This window comes from Tribolium castaneum, chromosome 9 (genome assembly GCF_031307605.1).
Source record: "Tribolium castaneum strain GA2 chromosome 9, icTriCast1.1, whole genome shotgun sequence".
Lineage (NCBI taxonomy): Eukaryota > Metazoa > Arthropoda > Insecta > Coleoptera > Tenebrionidae > Tribolium > Tribolium castaneum.
In genome coordinates this window covers 8,927,892-8,949,744 of record NC_087402.1, presented here as the reverse complement: position 1 = coordinate 8,949,744, position 21,853 = coordinate 8,927,892, and the positions used below count along the sequence as shown (strand labels likewise).

General features: G+C 36.4%; 1 protein-coding gene across 4 annotated transcripts in view; it reads left to right on the top strand.

Annotated features, from left to right (window-relative positions):
* LOC663863 (LIM domain only protein 3) overlaps positions 1 to 21,853 on the top strand; it is a 61,411-nt gene that overhangs the window by 36,570 nt on the left and 2,988 nt on the right. For 3 of the 4 annotated variants that reach the window (XM_008194455.3, XM_008194454.3, XM_008194456.3), the window contains exons 2-3: positions 2,456 to 2,536; positions 19,119 to 19,410. In XM_008194455.3, the coding sequence (XP_008192677.1) occupies positions 2,512 to 2,536; positions 19,119 to 19,410 (317 nt within the window). In that variant the 5' untranslated portion in view covers positions 2,456 to 2,511. Of the gene's footprint in view, positions 1 to 2,268; positions 2,397 to 2,455; positions 2,537 to 19,118; positions 19,411 to 21,853 lie in introns of those variants that run through there. The other variant, XM_015979412.2, reaches the window with a different exon arrangement.

Below are 21,853 nucleotides of genomic sequence, written 5' to 3'. Positions count from 1 at the left end.
TAACAGCTTCGAGCTGTGACACGTATTTGATTTTAGCAAACTTCCTAATTTAATAGCGAGCCGTTTGTACGTGTCTTATTTCGCAGCAAATCGCTCTAATGAGAGGTGCATTTCGGTGGTTGGGAGGTTTTGAAACTGGGCACCTGTTAGTTTGAATAGGCTGCCCTCGTGTGGCCAAGTCGGAGCTTTGGTCCCTTTGGAGGGAATCAATCCCGGTCGTTAATATAACGAGGTGCCGGCATCGTCAGAACCGAGCTTCCCCCTAGTTACCAGGTGTCAATTTGTTCTAATGGATGGTGGATGAAAAACGCCACAGCTTGGAATCTCCTCTGCTTCTATAACGACCTCTCATTAAAACTACCGTGCCATTATATTAAAAAAAACTGTCAACCGGAATGAAAGCTTTATTATGCCGCCACCCCGCAAACTAATCGAACTTTATTACACTATACATGAGCTTTTGAATTATTTAGTCGACGAGAGCGCAATCTTTAACTAGTTCCAATGGCAAATTACGATCGTGTTTCAAGAGGCTGAAGCTTTGTTAAAAACTTTTATGCCCCTCTTAAATGACGATACTTTTTCGTTGCTTTTGCTCGAATGAGGCACGCATTGCTATCTAAGGATATATTTAAAATGAGGGATGAGAGCTTGTTAGAGTTTCGCACGATTCGTTACCTCCAAAGGCCGCCAGCCGTCAGTTCGAAAGGCCATTTACTAACAACTCCTGAATTTATTTACTGTAATTGTGCTTCATTCTGATTGCTACATTTATTGAAGCTTAATTTAACTCTAACTTGTTAGAGGAAAGTTTTTTTACATTTTTTGAAGCTTAATTTCGCAGACAGATTTATTTACAAGCTACGATTTCGCCCAATTAAGGCGATACCATCCTTTAACTTTCATCCATTACCTCACAAGAAGCGCAAATGAAATAAGAGCCAAGTAATTTATAGCGAACGAACTCCGTGTTGTTGCAACTTCCCAAATTAACTAACTCTACAACACTGCTTCACAGAGAATTCCTTGTTTATACCACTGATAGCCCGGCATGAATATAAGCAAACTAACACAACAAAACTACAAACTGATCTAAACAAATTGTGCGATGCATCTAAACAACAAACTTTAATCTCGTCTCAGCCATTTCTTCAACACTCCAATCCCCAAGTTTGATGTGTGACCGCAAGCGTAAAATACAACAAATAAAAAAGGAATAAAGAAGTAACTCCTTCGGAATAAATTACACACTACCACCTCATGATTAATTTGGAAAGTTAAATGTAATTTGGTGCTAGAATAATATATTATGATACGAGTTTTATAAGACGCATTTTGTCGCACGCATGAATTTAGGGCACGACGAGCGCAGCGAGGAGTGCCATAATAGAGTAAGTGCGACAAAATGCCTTATAAACGAGACATCATACAGTATTTTTTCTACTTTACACTTTCTGTACAAAAAAATTAATTTTGAAATTTAGGAAATTTTGACATTTGGACTCCCATTAGTTTATTCATACAAATGTATTCTGAAAGTGTCCAAGACGTTTTGCAATGTACAATCAGGAATCGTACAAAAGTTTCTAAAGGTTCGTATTTGATTAATTTGATTAAATTATGCAGACGAAACTGGTGCCGATTGACAATGACAATTCTCTCAGATAATTGTCCAAAAATTAGGTTGTCAACATTATTCAACTAAATTACCCTGGTTTTTAGTGTAATTATTATAGCACTCCGTTGGATATTCGCGTATCGTACGAAACCGAAGTAGAAAACCACCACCAAAGTAAACAAAAACCAAATTTAAAAAATATGAAACCAGGTTAAATAAAAGCTTTTAATAGGAAAATGATCGAATAATTTGAATATAAAATTGTGTGAAAATGCAGTCTTTTTCTGTCCATTTTACCAAGTTCAGTCTATAGCTAGATCTGATGGTTTCTGGGCCCTTTGCCTTCTTTAGTGTTGCTCTAAAACTAAAACAAATAGTTTTCCAATAGTTTCATTTTTCGCCAATGAAGCTGAAGTTGTAATATGGCTTTGCCTTTCTCGGTTTAGGCCCTGCTCTCTAACCCGTCTGCTGCTGCAAAGAAGCGTTCGAATAAAAGACGGTCGTTATATTTTCCTGTTTACTCAGCTCTAATCCTGCCTCGTTAACGTTCCAGCCGCTGTTTACCGAGCACGAAAGAAATACAATAATTGTCAACAAAATCGACACATCCAATTAAGCAAATTGAACTGTTTCGTCAGATTAATTGCGGCATTCTGTGATTGTTTAAATGCTTAACGAGGAAAACAACTCAATCTTGGCTCGAACGATTAAGTACACATCGGTGTTGTATGCATGTGGGTTGGAGTAATGGTACATTGATAAGCGGGTAGCGATATCGGTAATGAGCCCGCATAGAGGCGGTCATCCCAATCTCATTATTGTCTTTGTCATTTGCAGGAACGGGACGTGCAATGGGGTGTTTGGAGGTCGTCTGAGCGGCCACATTTCTGATTATGCACAGCACGGACAATGGCTCGGGTGAGTATTTTTGTCCTGAGCTTTGATCCAAACTCGCGTTTTTGCGTTGTTTTCGATGAGTGGGGGTAGTGTCGTGAATTTTTAATTTCTCTTGTGAAGTTTGATTGTTGTAATTATTTGGAGCCCTCGGCGGAACAACCAATCACGGTGCAGAGCAATCTCGTCCCAGCGCAATTAGCAGAGTTCCTTATTAATTAATGCAAGCCGCTTACAGACAGTTTACTTAAGATTCGGCCGGATATGAGCTCAGCAATGGAACGAGGGTGCAAGGGGTTGTAAAGAGGTAACGTAATCAAGCCGCCCCGGCTAGATAATTATTTCGATAAATTTAATATGATCCATGCACATACGTAAGTAGTTACCTTAATTGTTATTGTTAATTTCCTGGTGGCAGCTAACCTAATGCACGTGCTGTAACTTGCTTGATTAGACTTTGTTGAATATTTGATCGGGAATCTCGAGAGGCGGTGATTGTCTCTCTCTTCAGCTGCGTTTTAACCACCTAAATGCCGGAGCGATTTCAGCAGAATTCGTCCGCAATTAATTCGTTTAATTAGGTTCGGCTTTGTTCACCAACGAGATCGATGCGGATTCCGATAACTAATACAATAGCAGCAAACTTTTTCCACATAACTTACAAATCCGTCAACTGCACCAAGAGCAAAATCTCCGCAAAATTTTAAAAATATCTACTCGCAGCCATACCTTGACTGGAGAGTTTAATAATAAAATATAAAAAAACAAAATAGGTGTTTCCGTAAACTTTTATTTTAAATGTTGGAAAAATGTAAGCTAGACTATTTTACATTAAACATCCTAAGTTCTCAAAATATCTTGATATCTCGAAAGCTTTTCATCGTAACCGCTTATATCGTTTTCGACGTGCAATTTTGCGAACGTTTCTATTTTTTATTTTTTATTCTGGAGGTGGTAAAATCTTTAATTTTTATGTGTAGTATATTGTAATACGTATTCCTAGACTAGTTATTAATATACTCTTTACTAAACTTGTGCTTTTTCAACTATGATGATATCCGACGCAATGTTGCCAGGATAATAAGCCACTATACCCCCAGTGAAATTTACTGTATTGAAAAATAAAATTTTAACAAAATTGGGTTTTCTTTAACCGACATTCTAGTCCAGGATTAAGGACACAGTATTCAACTTGCTTTAATGGTTTTTATTACCTCAGGTCGTTACATCACTCGCTCGGTTTGCTCGCTCGTGTTGCAAACTCGTCTATCATTTTAGCGTCGTTGTATAAAATGTTAGTTTACTAACAGTTTTCTAATAATAATGTTGTAAAAATTGGACTAGGCGGATTTGGGCGCTTTCAGATGTTGGAGTTAAATAGTTTATGATGCGATTTGTTGGGAATAAACACCCGAATGGATCTCTCTGACAAATATGAGCAACCGAGCGATGAACTGGCAAACTGCCTACTTCGCGCAGTTTCTCTTCACCAGAGTGATTGGGTAGAGTGCTCTATTGTAATCGGTTGAACAAGACAATCCCATTATAACGATGGATCAAAGCTAGAGGAGCCACTCTTTTAATGCATTTTTTATTAAATATTGATCAAATACTGATATATTGCCGCCAGTTTCGATTTTACTATCACGACGTGATAAATAACAAGGCTCTTCGCGCTTAGAGAATTTCGAAAAATTAAGTATCACGCCGAGAACACGATGTAGCAGAGACGCACGGACGTACTCCATTAGTTCCTTAAAAGACACTTGATTTTTAGTCTTAGTGCTTTTTACTTGGAGCTAAAATGAAAATAAATCCTTTTGCTAATAGACTGCTACACGACTCCGCTATTATTTTCAAGAAAGAATGATATATATGGTAAACAGAATCAGAAAATGCACTCTACGAAGTATACACGAGAGATGGGAAAGATGTTCGAGGGCGTTACAGCGAACTTTACTTCAGTATCGGCCGATTAAAATATATAGGCGCCGATTCCGTAATGGCACTTCATCAAGACCGCCGCGTAAACACGCAGAGTCACAAGATACGTCTTCACAAAACCCCAACAGTGTTAAATCTGACGACAGAAATTTGTTTGCACAAACACTGTGTTTGCATTTGCCAAACAGCAGCTTACACGGTTATTAATCCGTGAAAAAATGATTGCGCGGTCCAATTTTTGCTAAAAATCTGGGGATTCTTCAACCTGTTTGCTCGCTCCATCTAATTGTTTCGGGATAGTTGCCGGCGTGGTCGTTTATTGCAACTGGGAAGGAAACAATGTATGCGAGCAGTTTTCAAGTAATAAATGTGAATAAGCGGGCATGCGAGTCATGCAAGTGTGTGCCCCATTTCGCTATAAAAGTCAACGAGTAATATAAAATTCTAATATAAACGGCCGGATACAATCTGGAAATACATTGTGGCGTGGCAGCACCGTAATCGATGCGGTAGTTTATGCAAAGTGGAGGACCCAGGTTGACTTTCAAAGGCAATTTATAAAACTTGATAACGTAAAACATTGTGAAAGTTTCCTCAATCATGCTGAGTAAGCGCGGCTGCTGCGCACATTGCTGGCGGACTCTTTGAAAGAAGGCGGACAAGCCTATTTCATCAGAAAGCCATCAACAAATTCGGAAGCTTCTTAAAAGGCGCCCGAACCGATTTCATTCCAAAAGTACCAAATTCATAATGGATCAGCTCCTCGTGCATCAGACAGAGCAACTCCTGAGAGAGACGGCCGATTAATTAATAGTTTAATGGCTCAGCATACAAGTTATAGAGATCTAATAATTCACGATCACGCTGTAAATTGTCATTTATCATAATGTAAACTTTGACTTCGCAGCAAATTCAATTAATGTCAATCCATCTCTAATCTAAATCCGGCTTGCAGACCGCTCGTTAATGCATTCGGGAGAGAGATAACGCGTGTAATTGATCCGACTCCAATTAGGCGGACAGAAATTGCCAGAACTAGACGTCGACGTTGCGACGCACCTGCCCTAACGTCTTATATTGTCTGCACTAACACTCGGCGAGAGATTTATTTTCGCGTTTATTGGGACGCTGGGAGTGATTTCAATACTGGAATACGAGTTTTGTTGTGTGCTTTTTGGCACACTGCGCAAAACGTTTCATGGCAGGATCAAAATTAAAAAAATCGCTTCAAATATCTTGCGACTTCATTAGTTGGCTCCGTTTTTGCCCAATTTAAACACAGTTTGTGAAAGCTTATATTAAACTATAAATCATCCCCAAATTATTCTGTATACAACAACGAAAATTTACAGGAGATGGTTTGGTTTCAAAATTATATTAAGCACACTATAATATATCCCGTCCTGTCTTCATAATTTTGAATATTTTACACAAATTAAGTCACTTAAGAAGCGTTCGAACTGAAAATTCTTACGATATTCTCTACCTCAAAAGATTCTTACAAACCTAGTATCATTTGAAAAAGAATTTTTTGTGTCTACATTTTTTTGATTTATTTCTAAAAAACATGCTAAATTGTCTGGAAATACCACAAATCGCAATAATTTTAACATTGTCTTGATAGAAACGAATTGATTTTCAGCGATCCTTTGATTGAAAACTATATAAATCGCGTGAAAATCCCTTATTATTATTATTATTATTATTATTATCATTATTATTATTATTATTATTACTATTATTATTATTAAATCGCCTTTTTTGCTAATTTTTAACGATTTCTTGCTTTCTAAAAATAAATAAAAACAAAATACCCCGGAAATTCCCAAAATCGTTTTATTTTGACTTGTGTTTCCATTAAATAAAATGTATTCAAAAATGGTTGTTTATCAAGTCGACAATGGAATTCAAATTCAAAGTGCCGCTTCGTCCAAATATAAATAATACTAATTGTACATTCTGAGTATTGTCATCTCTGTTAAATTTTTGAATTAACTTTATACTCACTTTTTTGCATTTTTTGGCAAACTTGTTTCAAGTGTTTTATACTTCTGTTATTTTTCTTCTTGTGTATTCTTTCGTTTTTAGATTCAAATCTTTTTTGCAATAATTGACAGATCTGCCACTTTGACGGCATTCGTAATTTAAACTAAGCGGCACACTTCGTTCAAATTTCTTAGGTCACTTGATGAACAGTCATTTTTGAACACATTGTATAAGTTGAATTTTTAAAATACCTCGTCTAAGAACAGATCAAATCGCCGAAAAATACCTCAAGTTGTGTTACTTGGGCATTTGTTTTGTATATGTCGCTCATTTTAAAATTATCTCACCTAAAAGGTGAAAATAAGGCTTAAAATGTTACCAGCAAAAAATATGTTAATTTCGGACCCTAAAAAAAATTTCACAATGAATAAGTAATTAAACGGCTTACTGTCAACAAACATTTAGGACTGGGCTTTTTGGTAAATTTATTCAAGACAAGCTTTTGCAAGTTTAACTTTCTTTTAGGATAAGGGAGGGTCGGTTGTGAAATCTCCTTGAGTTGTTGTGGTTAGTATTTTGGTAATAATTGTGTGCTCACATGGGTTTTGGGGGAATTAAAATGTGGGTAAAAAGCTTACGTCTGAGAGAGCTTAACGAGTAGTAGTGAACCAAATACTTTTAAAAGAACAGCGCTCTTGTCCGGACATTCCATTAACTTCATCGGATTCGCAAAAATGGCACTTTAACATTTCTTTTATTCCGTCTCCGTCTCGTAGGACGGACCTTTCGTTTCCACTCTCATAGTAAATTTAAGAGTCGATTATCATTTTAACTGCTCCTCCACTTAAAAGGCACTCTGAATTTCTTTTGTCGGAATTCACCGGGAAGAAAAACATGCAGAAGCGTGGCGGTTCCGAGCCGATATTGCCCTTCAGAGGCTACTAAGTTCGTGTTTACCGCAACCGCAACACGAATAATACATGCCAATCGACTTAGAGCCGCGTAAGAAAAGCCAATAATTCACATCAAACATTTAACGAGAAGTTGCTTATTGTGATGGAGATGGCGAGTTTCCATTCTGTTCGCTTGTTCATCGACGATGCATTAAGCCCATTTCACTCGGCTTTATTCGCAGTCGTTACTTTTAACAGCGCCACTAAAGACACACGCAGAATTACACACTAATACCAATAATTAAACGGCAACCAGACCGGTCGAGACAAAATTTTCGAGGAAAATTAAAATCACTCCGGATTATTCGATGAAGATGAGCCAAGTCGGAAAAATTAGAATAATTGCGTTATTCCATTTTGCATTCATTATTTAAATATTTCCCGGTAATTATTTTTAATAAAAACTGACGTTAATGTGAAATTCTATAATTTCCATTTACTAATAGTAAATAGAGCATTTTACAATAATGCATAATAACATCACTTTTCAATCTAATTTTGAAATCTTTATGATGGAATTAATGAGCATAAATCATTTTTCACTGAGCGGTTTTTCGAATTAAAAATAAATTTCATTAAAATAATAGGCGATTAATAATGAACTGCTATTAATTTCTAACGCCAGGAAGGACTGGCCTGCTTCTCATTTATTTATTTTCAATAATCAAAACCAAATAACTTTTTCCTTTCTGACGTAAATAATAATTAAGCTCTTTGATGTTTGTTATTGGAAAGGGTTTAAGTCGTAATTCTTGGCATAAAGTTGAATGAAACGTCTCAAAGTTGTACTTTCTATTTTCGTGCCTCTCTGGGCTAATTTCGCGTTGGTATTAAGGGCTGGCTGCACAAATCGAATTTCCTGTGGGCGTAAGCTGGCGTTTAAAAATTGAAAATTGTAAGTACATTATGCAGATGTCGTAAACTGGGCCAAATATATCCTCGACGACATTAAGAATCCGTCGATATGAAATTTGGCAGCAATTTCAATTCCATCGTTCCGGCATATCCACGTGCGCATGAGGGGGATATCTGTTGGTTATTTGATATTCGCCGATATTTACGATTTCGTTCTCGTCTGCCTGCTAAATCCATCGGACCGAACGTCAAAAAGGCCCAAGCTGGTCTCATCTCCTCCACTATCTGTAATACACGTTCGAATGGGAAATCAGACAGGCATCGAAAACACTCGGATACGATAAAACTTGGATAAATTCGTACGAGAGACGGCGATAAATCTTGCGCTTAAGGATATTGTTTGAGGCACGTGACACTTCTGGTCTGCTAGATGGCGCTGCCGCTGATATTAAGCACTCTTGAACTGGCTCACGGACAGCTCCTTTACGCGATTTGTAATGCGACCGACCGTCGTTTCACGAACACACACACCCACAAGGACATCATCCTTGTTGCTTATTCGACAAACACCGGAAGCCAGTGCTCGAAACCGGAAATTTATCACGTTTTTTATTTCATAAATAAAACTCTCTTGTATGAACACGTTGCTTATTATTTTTATTTGGTTGGAATCTTGTCCAAACTCGCTCCGCCACTGCCGTTTCTAAATTCCCTTACGTAATTTGCTCCGGAGTTTGTATCACGAACACCTCGACTCCTCCGGGTCCGAAGTGAAGTTAATCTGCAGATAAGTTTGCATATCGTCGCCGGCCACCGTTCCGGTCATAACATCGAGAAAAATAAATATAAACTTAATCTAGCAAAGTAGAGGAGTCTCCGGAATGGCCAACCGGAGTCCGGGCGATGGTTCGCCATTTGGCGTTCACCTAACGCAATAACTACAGAGAACCTTATTAAGAAACTTTGATATTACATAAAAGCGGACCGTAATACATTGGTAAAGTTTGACAGAGTGACGGATGAGGTGGGGAAACACGTGTGCACCAAAAATCATTGGTCTCCGGAGTCGAATTAAACGGGCGCCCTCTGACCAACTTGGCGGTAAACAAAGTGCGGCGATGCGGGATAGAAGAAACACTTTTTCAATAAAGTGGAAAGCCGCACCGAGAAAATTAAAACGAGTAAATCCACAAATGGTGCATTCGGACCGTTTCATTTAATTTTTCAGCTATTGCTATTCTCGCCCACGGAACTGCGTACATCTACTTGTAAAAATGTTAGAAAGAGTTCTTTCGCGTTGTGTGTACTCGGGAGCCGCGTCTCGATCGAAAAGTGATCATTAGTCGGGGTGCGAGCCGCGGAGTTGAATTTCATGCTGAATAAAAGTTAATTAATCCGGTGAATTATTGGCAATTTGTGCTGGCGCGAAATAATCATTTCAACACAGGGGCAGACTGCAAACTCGGTTTATTTACGCTTAAATTAAAACTATCGTAATTATAGTTGGAGAACGTGTAAGGAAACGTTTGTTAATGATCGCAGAAGCTGCACTGCTCGCACTGTAATAACGCAAATCCCATAATTTGTCTTCATATTGTCGCAGTTTCATTAGGGATGTTTGTGAATGATGAGGATCCGGCCTTGTATCGAAATAGCCTGTAAATATCAGATTATGCGCTTATAATTAAACAGCAATGGGGAATTACGTGTGTAAAAGTAATCTAGGTTGGACGTGCTCTCGCACTGCGAACAGATACTGATCTTTTTTAATTATCACTTTAATTAAAGTAGGCTTTATATTGTAATTTATCGCTCTTTCTGATCCAATTTCCATCTCATTACATCAATTTAAATTTTAACTGCTCTTCGTTTATTTACATGTTCTTGAAGTCTCGGATGCTTGGCCGCCAGCCAGATGAATGGACCAATTCTTATACAACCACTAATGCTCCGAATGCGAATTCTTTAATTTAATGCTTCTTTTACTTGTGTTTAAATTGAAAAACTGCGTCGCCCACCAGCGATTTGCAATCTACTCCGGTCGCTTCGAGACATTTTCTACAACATATACTGCATCGATATCTAGGGATTATACGACCGACAAACATTTTATTCCAAAAAAGAAACCAACAGATTAACGCTACGCCACTGATACACGGGATGCAGTAATTATAAGACGACGCATCGGCTTCTATTTACATAAATAGATACGATTTGAAGCAGTTTGCTGAATAAGAAACTTAATTGCTTTGTAAATCCTAACAGTCTGCAATTTCAGTTTTGACGGAAATTGCATCAACTTTTTATCGCTTATTCACAACCGAGAAACGCGCATTTTACAAAAACACAACTCTAATTTTGGCCGAAATCTAAAATCCTCATCCTTTTGTCCAATATCACAATAAAGTGTGATTGTAATTGTAGTTTTTTTTGAGCGAGCTTTCTGTACCTGTATTTATAAATCCCTGCTTCATATTCATGGTTCGCTCTTGATTAAATTAAAGTGAAGATTTAAAAGGTCGCTGTTTAGGTGTAGTCTGAAATAATTTCAATTGGGTTTTTAATAAAGCAACAGCTTTAATGGTTCTATTTGTTGGCTGAACGTTAAATAATTGGATAAATGAAACCTGTTCAGCGTTCCGCAGGCAATGAATTGATGAAGAAATAATTGCGAGTTTCATTTAAATTGTTGGCTGGGTTAAATTGCATTCTCTTTGCCAGTTATTAAGAACGAAAGATATCTCCATGTGTGATCTTCCAGTGAGTTTGCTGGCGAGGTAGAGCGTTGGGTGTACCTAATTTAATGAGCTGATCGAAATTTCGGAATTAATCGCTTGCTCGGGTATAAGATCAACAGTTTTCGGATAATGGGATGCGGAATGAATATTGGCTAGGTATCGGTTTCCTGAGTCCTTCGGGTGCGCCCAATCTGGATAATGGTAGTTCTGTAGTCAGCCGGTTATTCGAGAGGTGAGTTGATATGCACTTATCCAAGTTGCGGTCAACAGAACATAATACGAAATTAATGCAACATATTCTACATTGCAGAAATTGGCTTGACAGGGTATCATTACGTATTAGTTTTAATGAGGAGCACCATCGGCGTTGTCACGTTAAACTCTCGTGTTGTTCACCCACCTTGCGACTCCAATCCAGATAAACAAACAGAAAATCTCCATTATACCGAAAGCAAAAGCCTATCCTTAATTATAGCTCGCTAATTAAAAATTTATTTTTCATTTGGAAACGTTAATTAAAATTTCTGTGCGATATAAAAAGTTGTGTAGTAAACCAAGACGGACGAAAACAGTCTTAATCTCGCTTTGAAAATTTAATTTGATTATTAAAAATTTAAAGTCTCGAATGTTAATTAAATTGCGTACAGAAAGAAAGGCTAATGAAATGTCAGGACTCGAGAGAATGTGATTAATTGTAGGGATCAGCCAGCGCCTTGGGCTGAACGAAGACAACGAAAGCGGGAGACAGAGGAGAAAAGAAAACCGATTCGTGCAAACACCTCGCTTTCTGTTCCAGCCATGACGGGATAATCGTTTAATTGGGGCATTATTCCACACCGATCGCGATAATACAAAAATTGATAGCAAAAATTGAAAAGTCACGAAAGGGAATAAGCGATTTGCGAAACCCACTACTACACGGACAAAACTGTCTATTAAAATTTGTCTAGTACGTTTTTTCTAATTGAAAGAATATTTTTTTAACAAAATTAATAATTTTTTTGATACAAATTAAATACTCCTCTACATAATTTCTATTATTTAAAAAGATTATACATTACGCATTAATACCTATATGCCAGATTTTGTTAATGGTTAACTTAAGGTATATTAAAATGTAACAGAATATTGTTAACAGATTATTTTATTACCGTTTAATAAACTTTGCGACTATCCCTATTTTTAATGCAAATTATAATAATGTGTTTTTATAAAGTGTAATGGATTTTTTTCTCTGTGTAGACATGAGCCGATAAAACCACTGGGAAAATTCTAGTGCACCACTTGTGATCAAAAATGATTATTGTAATTTAGAAGGAATCATTAGCTTATTTTCCTCGATTGAATCAAACGGAAAACCACACGCAATCAAAATGTCCATGCATGTCATGAGAGTAATAAATTGTTGTTTAACTTGATTCCGTTATAAAATCAAAATCGGAAAAAACTAAAATTTGCGAAATCTTTGTGCTGGACCTGTTGGAGAAAAATAATTAAATATGGCGGGGAGACCAAACAAGGTTTAACGCGTTATTATTGCATGATTAATGGACTGTTCGCGGATGGTTCAATTGAATATTTTGGGAAGAGGGAAAGCTCAGCAGGAGCGGTACAGAGCAGAGGTCCCGCCTCTTTCGGATGATGACAGGCCGGTTGAATGCTTGGTTTGAGCCACCGGATTTCGTGTTGAGCTTATTTTAACGATCCTGCCAGTTACAGATGTAGGCACAAAGCTCTCTTGGAATTAGTCTCTATCAAATCTCTATTATAACGATTCTAACAGTTTATGCTGATTATGTCATTTACATTTTGATCGTATTGTGTGTTAATTTCGGTTTATTGTTTGCTTAATGGCAGAGAAACACGTCACAATCGCCTTGAGACGATTTTATATCGACACCAATCATCCCGGGTCGCGTCTTATTAGCGGTCACACCTACGTGTGCCCGAGGAACTTAATTGGAAATTTCACATCCTGAATGCAATTTTATACGTAATTAAACGCATTAATAAGACCCGCTCCGGGCAAATCCGTCAATGGAACGCTCCAGCCATAATCGCAATTTAATAAAATCGACCAGAAATTATTTTTTATAGATTCCGGAAATGCATTATCGTGGGCTGATGGAACGCGTTTGCCGAACGAGAGTGGTTTGAGTTTTCATTTACATAATGGAACAACAACAAATGCATTTTGTATTAACTCCGGAGATAATGGCAGTGAGTGGCGCGCGAACGAAGAGTGTGAGGCCAAGGGGAAGGGGTGAAACGCCATCATTACGCAGTCATGACGTCTGCACCCAATTTGGCCAAGGGAGGCTTTTACACACAGAATATGACGGCCACATCACCCAAACTTCGCCCAAAACAACCCTCTTCTAACTGATTTTGTCAATTTTTTAAACTTCTGAGAAAAGAAATTTTTCCATAAATCCAAACACGTTGGAATAAATGATATTTAATATGCCTACAATAATTAACTTGGAGGCAGTTGATGAGCTGCTCCAATTACGTCCCCCTGAAATAATAACCATATGCTTGGCCGTGTAATTAAAAAAATATTATTTTTCCATTGTGCTTGCTACTGAGAGTGAATTAATCAAATTATCGCGTTCGCTGGATCAAAATAAATAAAATTAGCATGATGTGAGTTATGTGAAACGTCTTCTTCTTTCAGGTAAGTGACGCCATTAGCATAAAAGAGGGGCATGTGTATACAAAAGCTCCAGTTCGTATTAACGTTTTAAGTAAACAAACCGGAAAACATCTCTTTTACACGTCTATTGTAAAAGCGCGCATTATTTATGTTTGTAATTTACATACATACGCAGGTACTGTAATATCATACGAGCAACTAATTACTTAAGTGCATACTTTATTAAAAAGAAAAAACTCATTAGCCGGAGCTTGTGTTGGTAGAATTACAACTTAATGTTACTAAATGAGGGGGAAATAGGGGACCAACACCTTCCTAGAAACAGGAAAATGAATTTTTTAATTTGGCTAATGAAATGTGAATTGTTTACATTTCTGTGTGTAATTATTTTTAACACACCCACGCCCTGGGCAAAAAATATCTGTGTATTTGCCGAGGCGAAATTAAAAATTCGAATTTAATTATTTTGTAGACTTTATTTAGGATAATCCAGTGTAATTATTTTTTTATTTTTGAATATATTTGGCAATCTCGAGTTGAGAGTGTCAGTCAGACGGGATTAATTAAATCCGCGCTCCGTGTTGAAAATCAGTGCGAACAATACGGTTATGTTTCGGCATAAAAGAGGGTGTGCAAAATCGTCCTTAAATCGGCGGGACATTGACAAATGGCTCTGCGAATCGGTATCAAGACACTTAGCCCTCTTCAGTGGCTGCTTTTAATTCGGCTAAATTTAATTACGGGCGTCGTTAAATTCTCGCGCCACATAATTGCTGGCGTCATTTCAAATATGACACTCGCATAATATGGTAATTCTAGAAAATAATTCTGAAGGCGGAAATTAAGAAGATAGTGGGCTCCGTTTGAATACATAAAGCCATTTTACTTGCGAGCTTGTTTTCATCAGTTTTCTCATTCGGCTTAAACTATTTTAATTAAAGCAACGGCTAATTTAACTAGACAAATCTTCGAGCATGCAGAAAAGAGGCTCTCTAAGAATACGAGGCGACGCCACCCCCACGACGGTTATTGTGCTGCATAATGGATATGATTACATTCAACACTTTCATTCTTCAAGACGTGAACGAATCAATACCAGGAGACTCCTCTTGCGGTTTTCAAGCCGATAATCATTTTTCAACATACGACTACTCCACAAAAGCTTGTTTATAAAGCATACAAGTGATTTGAAAAAATACAAGAACTTGTGGCTGAACATCCATCTACCTTTCACTTGTCAATTGAAGCAGCTATAATCATCTTACAGCAAAAAAGTGCTGTTGTAGAGCTGTGTATCATCCATTTGACACTTCCTCACATAACACAATACTTGGTTTTTCTGAATGCAACAAGTTGTCCGACTGTACAGGCCCATGACACGAACTTTTGTTCAATTCAAAATTAATTTCCAAATTATCACAGCACAAAGACAAAATTCTAGTACAAATTTAATTAAATTTCAGTTGAATAGTGTTTGACATATCGTACTGGGAGGAATTTTGAGAATTCTGTTATTTATTTTATTTATGCTTTCGTTAGAACATTTTTGACCTTTTATTTATTTCAACTCGAAAAAGGCAAGTAATGCGTTTTCTCGGTTTCTCAAAATTTGGAGCAAAAAATTGCACAATTATCCGTCCTTGGCCTTGCGGTAGATGTTTACTGATTTTTTGGTGAAGGAGCCTTTTCCGCATTGGCATGTCGTCCGGTTGCAAATGCAATTAAAGTGTGTTTGCCCCCAGTGAACATGAAATCGACCAAAACGTTACTTATGCAAATCCTGTTGGCTTCAGCCACACATCTTATTTACTGACGTCTGGCACTAATGTATCAATATTATTACAGTTAGACGTTGCATACAGCATGAAAATTTTCTAGTTAACTGTCGTAAAAATCCTGTGCGATTTTATGCGTCTTGTCAACACAGCAGGACTGAACCACGACACCTACGTAATGTCATCTGTAAATTATAGGTACAACTGGTACCGCGAGTGCTAACGCTTTTGAAATTCCTTTCAAAGCCGTTAGTTTGTAATAAATGAGTCGATTCTTTGATGCCTGTTGTACTCCGGTTGATTGCGATTTTCCATCCGGTGTTTCGATTTTTGTCAGGTGTTTCGCACTGATTAAAATGCCTCCGCATACGGATGGAAATAATTATCGTCCGTTCCATCATTTCTGTGTAAGTTGTGATGAAAGTCATCTCTTTGGAGAGAGGTGGCGGCGTTTGCCAATTACACTGCTGCGTAGGTACACACTAGTTTAATTAAATCGGCGATTGTAATTCGCCAAGCGGAATAATCTCATATTGTGATCTGCGCTTCCACTCAGATACTCCTGTTTATCAATTTGCGTCTCTACGAGTAAACACCGACTGCCGAACTAAAACCCGCACCTCATTAACATTGATCTGAACGATTGATTTACGTGGCTTTTCAAAAACCAAACACAGCCAGCGGCCAAATTGACGATGCTGCAATTTAACGCCAGCTCTAATAAGTCGCACTGATTTCATTTCCTCACTGCTAATTTACATTCCAAAAATTCAGGGTGACAAAACTTCAGAGGCGACCAAAAATTTAGAATCGATCGGAATTCAAAAATGCCCAAAAAATTTAATAATGTAAAAAAAACGAAGGACCCTCAATTTTGAAATTTGTTGTACAAATTTTCGAATTTCATCAAAATTGCTTGGAATTATTTGGAATTGTTAAAATTGTATAGTGTTTCTCTGGAATTTTTTTTGGAATTCGGAAATACTTCAAGATTAGGTATCGAAAAATAAAAGCGAGTAAAATTGTCTAATAATAGCTCAGAACGCCTTATTTTAGCTACTTTGGTAAAATAAGTTGATTTTTAACAGCTTCAGGCTTTTTTAAATCGTTTGGGAATATGTAACTCTAACGGTCGAATCCTCTTATTTGGCCGAACGACAATTTTTTTCTCATTTTTCGAAAAATACGTCTATTAAAATTGCGTCATTATAGCTTAAATAGCCCTATTCTAGGCGACAATGGAGATTAACTGGCTGGAAAATGTTGATTTTTAACTGATTCGCACTTAGAAATGACCAAATCACTAGCTTGAGAAGAGAATAACTCTTATCACCTTATTTTGGCCTGATTTTTGCCCTTGTTTCACTCAAAAACGTTGTAGCAATAGATGCAGCTAAATCGACGGTAAGTACAGATGCAAAAAGATTAAATTTTGATGTAAGAGGTGAAGTTGATGATTTATTCAACGTAGGACAGAGGACAAAGTATGCTTCTCCGATAGTAGTTTTGAGAACGTGCTCTCATCAGAAGGTTCAACCTACAAAATATGTGGAATTCTAATTAAGAGTTGAACCCCAAGCCAAAATTTCAGTCAATTACACGTAAACCATCTGACGACAAATCTGCTCCTTTTGACATATTCTATCATTTCTAAACTAACTAATCAGTGACTAGTTTCCTCTTGTTACCACTTTTGTATTACCTAATTATAAGATTGTGTTTATTTTCTCTTTATTTTTTTAATATAAAATTTCTTTTTTATTTTCTTTTTAATTGTTTATTTTTTTGACCGAAATAAATGTTTCGTGTTAGTTGCTTAACTTTACTTTATATTGCAGTCCATTTTTTACTTTTACTTAGAATTATTTACAGTTATCGGAATTGATTTGGGATTAGAAGAGACATTTTGGGATTATTTAAATTAATTTCAGCTTTCGGGAGTTAATTTGAATAGTAGGTATTATCTAATCCGAAAGCAATGGAATTACGATGAATTATTAAAGTCCAGTGAAATAATCTGTGGAATTTTTCGGAACTGGAATTAGTTGTACACTCACGATCAAAAAAATTACACCCCTAAAACCCCAAGTTTATAAAGTATCTGGATATTGTGTTAACTAGCTGGACAATTAACTAACCTGTTGGTTAAAATTTATGACCTAGAAGATGTTAATCGGATGGTCCGGTTGGTAGGGGTGTCATTCTTTTTGATCGTGACTATATCTCCAAACTTTTTTTAAGTTTTCCTAATTTCGTACTTCAGAATTTTTTTACTTTTAAAAATTTAAAAAATAATAAACCAGTTTACTTGGGTTATTAAAGTATGCAAATTTAATGATGCTTAGAATATCTTAAAAATAAAACAATTACGATTTCTTTGTGCCTATTTATTTTATTTATGAATGCGAATAGAGACCGAATTTTAAGACTTTAAAAAATGCTAAAAAGCATTCTAAAAAGGACAGTAAAAACATTAAAAAAATATGTAGATTATAATAAGAAAGAAAGTAGGTCATAAAATCCGTTGATGAAATTTTGCTAATTAGTTTAAATCGGAAGATGTCATAGCTATACATCGTGTTTCAAAATTAGCGAATTCCAAGTTAAGGCGTTGTAGAGAACCACTTCACTAGTCCAAATGTAGAAACAAATTAAAGATTCAGGACTTCCCCACAAAGATTCATTGGTTTGAAGGTGCACTTTGAATTACGTTTTCTTCAAATGCAGGCAAAAAAATTTAGTGTTTATTGTTATTTATGGTGTAGATGATTGTGAAAAATAATAATGTAACACAATTTCTCGAAAAATTAGCTTTATTTTGCAATAAAAAAATCTTAAATTTTTGTAATTTTTCTTAAATATCAGACGGAAATTACCAAAATTTAAGATGGTTTTACTCCAAAATAAAGCTCATTTAAAAAAAAATTGTTTTACATTATTATTCTCCACAATCATCTCCACCAAAATCGCAATTTAGCAATTTAGAAACTTTTAGCTTGCCCAATTTTTTTTTTCTATATTTGGACTACTAAAGTGATTTTCTACAATGCTCTCAACTCGGAATTCGCCAATTAATTTTGAAATAGCCTGTAGACCCAAGAGCCAAAAGTCGTCTACCTGTCTAATAAGAAAAAAATATACATTTGTGTTGAAATGGATGTCAAAATAACGCTTTTGGGACAAAATGGTTTTATATATTGTTTAGGACATATACTAGCGTTTCAGGATTTTTATTTAGTTTTAGGATTAGCTGCTATTACTTTTCCTAACAGTTTGTTGTATACTGTATACTTTTTCACATCGCAATGAAATCCGGGCCTCATCAACACAAGGAGGATTTTCTGTTTCACTCTGTGAAATTGACAAACTCCAATAAATCACAATAATATTAAAAATTCGCCTTATATCCCGGCATCAGCGTGTGGATCCGGCGCGGAGTCGCTCGTATCCAGTGAGGAGTCTCGCAAGGGCCATTTGTCAGCAACCATTAGCGGCACTTTGCAGGCGGGCGCGCGGTGACACCCTAACAAGCGGATAACTGAAATAAAGAGCTCACCTTGTCTCTCAGGAATTATCTCAGCAGCCGTTCGTATCGAGCCTTTCAGCCATTTATTACGATTTCTTCGACGACGCGTTTGATTTACCGCTGATGCTAATGCATATTTATTCGAAAAACTGTAATGTCATTATCCGTTCCAGAGTCCGGTGGGGAGCAAGCGGCGAACGGTAGAGCGGCGGTGGCGGTGGCGGGCCCAACACCAGTTCCGGTGTCAGTTTCGACGGCCGCCAACAGCACCGCCACAGGTGCCGGAGTCCGGGAATGCGCCGGATGCGGAAAAAGGATCACGGAGAGGTTCCTGCTCAAGGCTCTGGACCTCTACTGGCACGAGGACTGCCTCAAGTGCGGCTGCTGCGACTGCAGGCTCGGAGAGGTCGGGTCCACGCTCTACACCAAAGCCAATCTCATACTCTGCAAGAGGGATTACCTCAGGTAATTTGCAAATAAGAAAGGTTAAACTTTGCGAGAAACGCCCGGTATACAAACGGAATTATTTTTCAGGAGAAAGCAATCAACAAATAAAACCGGAGGCAGTAAACACGCCAGTTTCAGTCCGAAATGAATAAAAGTTCTTGTTATTTAATTTCAAATTGAATTAAATTTTGCAACCAGATGAAAATCGATGAAATTAAGTGTGTTTTTAGGGAAAACTCAAACATTTATTTTTGTTATTTTTATTTGCTTTTTTTGAGTAGCTAAATCAAGAACAGGCTTCAAAGAGGTTTTCACTCTCGGCTCATAGACACAAAAAATTAAATTGCGTCTTTTTGACTTTTTGCTAAATGTCTTGACCGTTGACAGGGTCGAACTGGTCAAGCGGGTGATAAATAATTACTTAATAATTACTCTCCGGCCTCATATAGCATAGGGTAAAAAAATAGGACACCACAAGTAAGTGTTTCAAATGCATTAGCTAATAAAAATACTTTTATTTTTAAATCCAAAATACTTTATTTCGTCTTAAGAGTTTACATACTATAATATTTCTTAATTACACACTGATGTGTGCAACAACTTTTTATGGGGTGTTCAATGCAAATTTGAAAGAAAATTTTTCTTGGACGGATTTTGAGAAAATCGTTTTGTAAGTGCTCTACAACTCTCAGAAAAGTTATACCACGTAATTTAGAGTGTCGTGTATTAATGAGCCAAATTTCAACTGTAATCAAAAGATTTTGAACTGAAACATAATTTTAATAAAAGACTACATAGTTACATAGTTCCAATCCATAGCTAGGAATTTATTTATTTATTCTTCAAATGAAAAGTGTCAAAATTAACGGTTTTTTTCCTGTGTAAGAAAGTTTTGCCAACTGTTTAGTATTTCTCAATATGAAAGGTCAGATTATTTTAAATAAATTTAAAGCAATTTTAAGCCTTGTTGAGTCTAATTCGCAGAATAAATTGTACTAAACTTGTTTTCGTGTAAATCGGTTCATTTATTTTACTCTATGGATGATAAACATCTCATTCCACTCGGTAATAAAGCGTCCAATTTACACTTAAACTCGGTAAATAAATAACTATTACTTGTTTATTTATTCATCTATTTATTTTTATTTATTTGGGTGAAGTTTAGTCAAAGTTATTCAACTTAACGCAGTATAAAACATGATCAAAAACAAAACACAAGAAAATAAAAAACAATTCTAATGAAAGAAGAACAGAAGAAAATAATGTAATACACAAAAAATGAAAACAAAACATGTAAAAGAGGAAAGTAAATAAAAAAGAACAACAAATTCTTGATGATAAATTTTATAAGTGATCTTTTTATACAAGTATAGTATGCCTGATTACTATTGTGCGAGAAAATAACTTTACCTTCTCTGCGAAAACCGTTTAAAGGTAGATTTGGAGAGGTATGTTATTGCTGTATTTCTACCACCTCGTAAAATATGGAATACTTTAATTTACGAAAAGGAAGAGCAATAGAAACAAAACGTTTTTTTGGATTTTGCATCAAAAAATCAATATAGAGATTCCCCGCTTTTTTACCTCTTCAATTAACGAGATAGGTCCAAAGACAGCTAAGAAGAAATAACATGCTAATTTGCAGAATTTTACTGAAAGATAGCAATGCCAAAGTACAGCGGATTTTGATTGACTGAACTGTTTTATTTACTACTAAAGGATCATGCATATCAGCAAGTTTTTATTAGCATTATTAAAATAGTAACTCAACTAAACTCCTTTTCTACCTACAATAAAATTCGTGGAATTGAAGATTCCTTCTAATACATTTTCCAGGATTCACTTGATGCATTGAATTTAATGAACACAGTAAGTGACTTTATTCACAGAAGTACGAAACAACATTTTTAAAAACAAAATTTAGTAGTTTAAGTCAGTGGAACATAATTCTTGCTGTTGTGATATTTTATTTGATTTTTAGTTAATACCTGTGCAAACTTGAAACTAAAATTCCAAATTCGCTTTTCGTTCGTGCTTGAAGTGGTTCTCAGATCGCGCAAAGCTGAAAAATTTTCAGCGGCGCCAATAAAAAATTAAAATCACAAACCAGTAATTAACCCGCCACTGAGGGTAGATTGGTTGAGATAAAAATTAATAATGGATGTATGTGTTATAGAAACGTGATGGCAGTGGTGGTGGTAGAATCTTATTCGAAGTCAATTTGGTGTAATGTAATTTTTATAGCACGCTATAGCTATAAATTTTATAGCAATCTACACGAGGAAATTGGTGTAGCACGACAAGGACCTTATAAATATTGGATCGAATTGCTTTTGCTAATCATTTTGCGGTTTTCTCTTTCAAATTACCATTCAAACAAATCGATTCGGTGTAAATATGAAAACCACAACAAAACATTTTATAGCCAATCTCGTGTACACTCCAGGTGACCTACAGTATG